Source organism: Carlito syrichta, unplaced genomic scaffold (genome assembly GCF_000164805.1).
Source record: "Carlito syrichta isolate Samal-C Ts95f unplaced genomic scaffold, Tarsius_syrichta-2.0.1 Scaffold304637, whole genome shotgun sequence".
In the NCBI taxonomy this organism is placed as follows: Eukaryota; Metazoa; Chordata; class Mammalia; order Primates; family Tarsiidae; genus Carlito; species Carlito syrichta.
Window position 1 is genome coordinate 142,746 of NW_007248733.1, and position 7,079 is coordinate 149,824.

General features: G+C 33.7%; 1 protein-coding gene across 3 annotated transcripts in view; it reads left to right on the forward strand.

The window, feature by feature from the left end:
• BRMS1L (breast cancer metastasis-suppressor 1 like) overlaps nucleotides 1–5,638 on the forward strand; it is a 35,697-nt gene extending 30,059 nt beyond the window's left edge. For 2 of the 3 annotated variants that reach the window (XM_008060511.1, XM_021713625.1), the window contains 2 exons: nucleotides 1,914–2,040; nucleotides 4,042–5,638. In XM_008060511.1, the coding sequence (XP_008058702.1) occupies nucleotides 1,914–2,040; nucleotides 4,042–4,159 (245 nt within the window). In that variant the 3' untranslated portion in view covers nucleotides 4,160–5,638. Of the gene's footprint in view, nucleotides 1–1,892; nucleotides 2,041–4,041 lie in introns of all 3 variants that reach the window. The other variant, XM_008060510.1, reaches the window with a different exon arrangement.
• The last annotated feature ends 1,441 nt before the right edge of the window (nucleotides 5,639–7,079 follow it).

Consider the following 7,079-nt stretch of genomic DNA (forward strand, 5'->3'; position numbering starts at 1 on the left):
GCCTCAGCCTTCCAAGTAGCTGGAGCTACAGGCACGTGCTACCACGCCTGGCTAATTTTTTGATTTATTGTAGAGATGAGGTCTCACCAAGTTGCCCACGTCTCACCTCAGCCTTCCAAACTGCTGAGATTATAGGCATGAGCCACTGCACCCAGCCGCAGTATGATTTTTTTAGTGTACAGCTATATTACTATTAATGGATCAGTAATTCAAAAAGTGTTTATTCAGTGTTTTTTATGGATCCAGTAATTCTGTGGGGAAGGGGTGTTTGGAATTTGTGGATTGGCTTCAGGGAGTCTATGAAAATGTATTCAAAATTTCTTTTGTGTATGCATTTTCTGAGGAGAGGATTAGAATGCTGACAGTGGAATCTGTCAAAGATTCCACTGTCAAAAATTTACTCACCACTAGCATTCTCATATGCCTTAGTAAAAGTCATATCAAATTACACTTCCTTGATTTTTTTTTTTTTAAAGTCTAAAATCACTGCCAGAGTTGTGAACATTAGTGTCTAGGATAAATTTCTCTGTTTCTACCTTGTTTCACTGTAAATGGGATTTTTTAATTCTTCTAAGGACAATGAAGCTAGATTGAAAAAAAAATTACCATGTTTTAAACACTTAGGAAAGGAATTTCTAGTTACATTCTAACAGATAATGTAATCTATAAGAGACTAATTTCTGTTTTACCTTTAACCCAAGAGTTCCTTTTAACTTTATACCATGTCAGGAAATTGCAGCAATATTATACTAAAGTACTATCCTTGGGAATTAACTGCCAAGGCAACTGTCTAAATCTCTACAGCAGTGGCTTTTAACATTTTTGGGTCTTGAATTTCTTTGAGAATCTCACTGCTGTTTAAGTGGTTCTCCCTGTTTGCTTTAGCATTGTAGCCTATTAGTTTTATTCATAGCACTTACCTCATTTTGTACTTTTAAACTTATTATTGACTTGTTTGTCTGTCTTCTGATTGGATTGAAACTCCACAAAGACTAGAACCATATCTCTTTTAGTCACGATTTTTTCCCCAACACCTAGCATAGCTCCTTGTATATAGGAAGTGCTCAGACAGGGTTTATTGAATGAATGAATATTTGTTGCCTTCTTCATAGCCGGCAATATTTTAGGCTCTGGGGAGATAATGATGAAAGAGATGGGCTTCCTGGAGCCTCCTTGGGGGAGATGAAATCATATATATGTAAATAAATAATAAGATAGTTTCAGATTATAATAATTACTACAAAGTAACTATGCAGTTGTGATGACAATTAACTGAGGAGTATAGAGTGGTTCTGGAAGCATTTTCTCAGGAGGTAACATCTGAATGATGAAAAGGTGCCTACTTCATGGTATCTTTGATATTGTATTTCCATAAAGAACATTTTTTCCCTGCATGAGTTTATCTGACTAATGCGAAACCATTTTTGGGATTTAAGAATGGAAGTTCCACTTAGAACATTTCCTTTTTGGAATTAGAGTCCTGGGGAACTCTTGGAATATATACTAAACCCTGCTTCTTTGGAAGTGTCAGATGCCTGCAGAAGAGAATATGAAAAGTATAATTTTTAGTGGAAATATGGCAGTTGTTATTTTAAATACTACTTAAAGTTAACACTAGTATTTGATAATGTACCTGCTTGCTTCCTCTTCTGGCACTTGACTCACTCATTGATGATTTATTGTTTATAGTTTAGCTTTGTTTAGTAGTTATGTTAAAAACGTAGTGAATTATATAAGCATATGTAAGAAACCAAATTATCTTATTTTTATTAGAGTTTAGGTTTGTTATTTAAGAAATATTTTTAGTATTTTTTTATATATGCATGGATTGGTGTTAATTCTGAATATTCTGACCCTTTTGTTCTTCTGACAATGTCTTGTTAATATAACAGTTTTTGAACTGATCCCTTTAGCACCGGTGAAACTGGAGAAACATCTGCACAGTGCTAGATCTGAAGAGGGAAGACTGTATTATGATGGAGAATGGTATATACGTGGGCAAACGATATGTATTGATAAAAAAGATGAATGTCCTACAAGGTAAAGCCTGTATTATTTCAGTGTTACTCAGTATTATAGTTTACAGCATTGTTGTCGATTACATATTTACTGCCTCTATAGTGCGTGCATAGCACATCATAGCACAGGCACATGCCTGTGGATCCTTTTTTTCATTTGACATAGAACTTGATTACACATATGTACAGCAGTGTTAACTGTTTATATAACAGACTTCACATTAGGCTCTTGAACACATGCTTTAACATGAGTAGAAATATTGAAATTATTTTGCCAGGTAACTGATCTGATTTGTTTCTGTTTATAGTAAGTTGTTATGATCCTAATATAAATTTTAAACCAGATTGTTATGAATATTTGGTGGCCCTCATCATTCTTAAGTTTTTTAGGCATGTTACAGTATTTTGAATAAAAGGAATTTGTATAAGAGTGGAAAATAAATGGAAATTTAATGAAAACCTTAAGAGTATAAGTAACTAAGGTGTAACTTGGAGACTAAAAATTGCCTTTTAAAAGTCTCAATAATCTTTCTAGGCTTAAATAAAGTTTATATAATTATATAGCCTAAGTTTTATCTGGTTGTGGCCTTTTGCAAATATTAATGTTAATCAGTTTTTATTCTTCAGTAGTTTAGAATTTAATTCTCAGAGTAGTCTTCTACAGTGAGAAAATATCTTTTAGCCAGGTGCAGTTGGCTCATGTGTATAATCTCAGCACTTTGGTAGGCTGAGGTGGGAGGATTACTTGAGTCTAGGAGTTTAAGACCAACCTGGGCAATATAATGAGACCCTTTTCCCCCCCAAAAAAAATTTTTTTGCCAGGCTTGGTGGTATCTACCTGCAGTCCCAACTACATGGGAGGCTGAGGCTCACTTGAGCCCGGGAATTAGAGGTAACAGTAAGCTATGATTGTGCACTGCACTCCAACCTGGGCAATAGAGGGAGACCTCGTATCAAAAAAGAAAAAAAAAATTATTTTTTATGTATTAGTGGTAAATAAAACATTTTAGTTTAGTCTAGAATAAACCATTTCCAAATAAAATGGTTTTTGTTGAATTATAATTTCATCTTTACATTTTTAGTATTCCAGAAACATTATGTATAATAACTTTTCTTATAGAAACTCACGGAACTAATTACTAGCTTATATATAATACTCCTAGATTTTTTATGTTATTGTTTTTGAAACATTTTACTACCGCTAAGCAGAAAAGCAGTTAAAAAAAAGAGATGAAAGAGCATAAAGAGCATAAAAGGGTAAAACAAAATCTATTTTTTAGACAATTGATGTAAAGATTAGTGGTGTCAAAAGAATTTTTATGTGAGTACTATAGATGGTTTGACACTGAGATTTAGGGTTTAGTGTTTGAAAGGTTTCTTTTAGTCAAAGCAAATATGAGTTGGGGAGTAAAATATAGTGTAAGTTGTACTTTTAGCTTTATTTTGTCTTTCTAGGGAGTGAGGACACAATAGGAACAATGTGCATTTAATAGTTGTAATAGAAAATAAACTTTGGCTGGGTGCAGTGGCCCATACCTGTAATCCCAGTGCTTTGGGAGGCTGAGGCAGGATGATCATTTGAGCACAGAAGTTTGAGACTAGCATGGGCAACGTGTCTACAAAGAAAAAAAAATTGGCTGAGTATGGTAACACACACCTGTAGTTCCAACTACTCAAGAAGCTGAGGCAGGATTGTTTGAACTCAGAGGGTGGAGGCTTCAGTGCGCCAAGATTGTGCCACTGCACTTCAACCCGAGTGACAGAGTAAGACCTTGTCTCTTGAAAAAAAATTTTTTTTTTTTACCAGCTCTTTTAGGAAAAGAAAGAGCATCTATTAAGTGTTGCTAAATGTGATACTTTTGACAGCATGCCCTGCTGATAGTGTAGCATTCTAGTAAATGACAATTATATGTCCGAATCTACTGTTGTAGTCCAGATTATTTTGGTTTTATAGCTAATAATCTAAAATGATTGAGGAGGCATATTGTAATTCATTCATTCATTCTTTTTCCCCCCTTTTTAGTGCCGTAATTACAACAATTAACCATGATGAAGTTTGGTTTAAGAGGCCTGATGGAAGCAAATCTAAGCTTTACATTTCACAGCTACAGAAAGGAAAATATTCAATTAAACATTCGTAATCATGATTTAAGTGTTATCTAAATCTACCTTATTAGTGTTACCAAATGTGACGTGCCATGAGAGTCAAAAATGTATTCAGTAACTTAATATTCTCATTGACTCGTGAGAGAATGTATATCTATAGGTAGTACTAGACCTTTACTGATAGTTTACTAAAAAAAAACGAGAATCAAAATTTAATCATGATCATTGCATTTATTTGCCTCTTAGGTCTGATGACCAATGGTATACTGTATATGGTAAGAATTTCTTTCTAAACGTTTGTCTTTGGTTTTTTAAAAGAATTATGCAAATTTGTTTTTAGTGAACCATGGCTACATTTAGCTGCAATTTTTAAAATTTTCCATATTTGTTATCATGTGTTTGTAAATAAGACTGATGAAATGTTTCCTATAAATGATTTGTACTAGTACATTCGTGTTAAATCAGAACTGAAATTTAAACATATATATATGAGTATGTATATATGGCATCATCAGCTTATTTAGAACTGATGGCCTTACCTAACAATCTTGTCTTACCCAAAATTAAGCTACTGGGTTTGAAAGCTAAAAGGAGCACTTTTGTAGAATAGCAACTTTCCTTTTCCTCTTTTTTGATTGTATGGTGGTGACCTATTTTTACAAATTATACTTAATGTTAATTAGTAAAATTAGTGTCAAGTGGTAACATGTTTCTATCTGTATTTCTTGTGACCCTTTGGAGGGCAGGTATTTATACCTGGTATTTATGATGCAGTATATAAGTGGTGAACAGTAACTGACAGTATTGTGGTGCTTGCTGTACAGGTCTGATCTTTTGAAACAGATTTTTAGTAAGCGTTTTCCAGAGGTAAAACTATGTCCTTATTCTAATTTTATTCCTAGGGCAAAATAGACAAGGATCATATCCTTAAATCTGTTCCCAAATTAATATTTTTTATCTTTGGTATTTCTATACTTTAAGGCCATTTGGTGCAATTTAGAAAGTGTTGGCCTCCTTTCCCTTATCCACATTCAAAATTTACTTCCAAAGCCACAGGAACAGTACAAAGAACTGAAACCCTCACTATTGCAGCAAAATTGGCTGTAGTATATATTTAGGGTACAACCAAATCAAGTATTCCTGGTGGTCTTGTGCACTTTAATTTCTGTTACAATAAGACTTAAGCGGATGAGGAAGAAATCTACTTGTTAACACTTAGGGCAGGAATAGCTGCATGATTCCGTTTGTTTTCCTACTATTTTACCTCTGTAAACATCTTCCTGTGTGGATCACTACTTCACAGTTGCCAAATTTTAAAACATTTGACTTCTGAAATTCAGTATCAGCAAAGTTATGATACTTTGTTCTGTTTCTAATTGACTTTAGCAAATGTACATAATGTCATAACCCAATAGTATTTGACAGTACTTATGTATACAATGTTTGATAAGCATTTTTAATAAGATTTGTATTTTTAAATTTAGTCTGTAATAAAAAGATGTGTTTGAGTGTCATTTGTAGTGTCTAGAATTACTTGTGTGTTTAGTTCTTTTTATAACCTATTCACTTATGAGGATTTGAGTCAATTTACATTAATAATCATGAAGTGCTGCACAAATGTTTCTATTTCTTGAAACCACAGCTTAATCTCTATTGGGGGTATATTTAGATGTTTAAGCTAAGTTATACTTAATTAAAAAATACATATGGATATATATTGTATCTTAATAAAAATATACTGGATAGATTCTGATATTCTAAACAGAAAATCTTTATTTTCTAATAACTGACTAATGTAGTATATTTACTTTCAAAACTTTAACACACACACACATATATATGTATAAAGTATATATATATCATATATACTATTCCACCATAATTTTCAGATGCAGGTAAGCATACGCGGTCTGACAATTAAGTTCACGGTACTCATCCTAGAAAAAGTGCTACATACCTTATTGCTGAATATCACTATGATCACCTTCGAAGTACTTCCCTTGGGAAGCTGTGCGCTGACACTAGTGCCTAGTCTACCTGTCAGAGCAGTTTGGAACTCTTTTTCTGGAGTTTCAATCAGAGCTGTTTTTATTACAGACTAAATTTAAAAATACAAATCCATCAGAGCTGTGGTTGTATTATTCTAGATATCATGAATGTTATTAAAATGTCTTCCTTTCAATATTTCCTTTATCTTTGAGTAAAGGAAAAAGTCATTGGGGGCCAGATCAGGTGAGTAGGGAGGGTATTTTCATACAGTTATTTGTTTACTGGCTGAAAACTCCCTCACAGACAGTGCTGTGTGCATTGTTGTGATGTAAGAGCTCCTTCAGTACCATTTTTGCACACACCTTTCTCATGCCAAGATTTTCAGTTAAGATTTTCCTGTTTATCAGTGTTTATTTGGTCTACTATATTTCTTACAGATTTTTGCACACAATCTGACAAATTTTTGCAATTTTTTTGTCAGTTCTGCTCATTACTTGCTGTCCTGACCTCTCTTCATCAGTGACATCCTCCCTCCCCTCAGAAAAATATTTAATCCATTTGTAGACTGCCATTTTCTTCATGGCCCTTATCCCCATAAACTTGGACTAACATGTCCCTGATTTCCCTTCTACTCTTGGCAAGATTAGCAAGAAGTTTAATATTTGTACGTTGCTCTAATTCAAGCTCTGATGTTCTTGTGACATCACACAAAAACATGCAACAACAATAATGAACATCACTCAGCAAAATACCACCACGCATCAATGCAAACACAGCTGTGAGACACTGATATATCAAGGTTATGTCAACCTTACCAAGTTGTTTGTACAGTGCTGCCAATGTAAGTGAATGGTGACAAGTGTGTGAACTTAATTGTCAGACCTCATATGCTTGTCCATGATTCAGATGCCATAAAATATGTATTTTTTTTTTTGTTGGCAGTTTGCCATTAGATTTCTGGTCCTA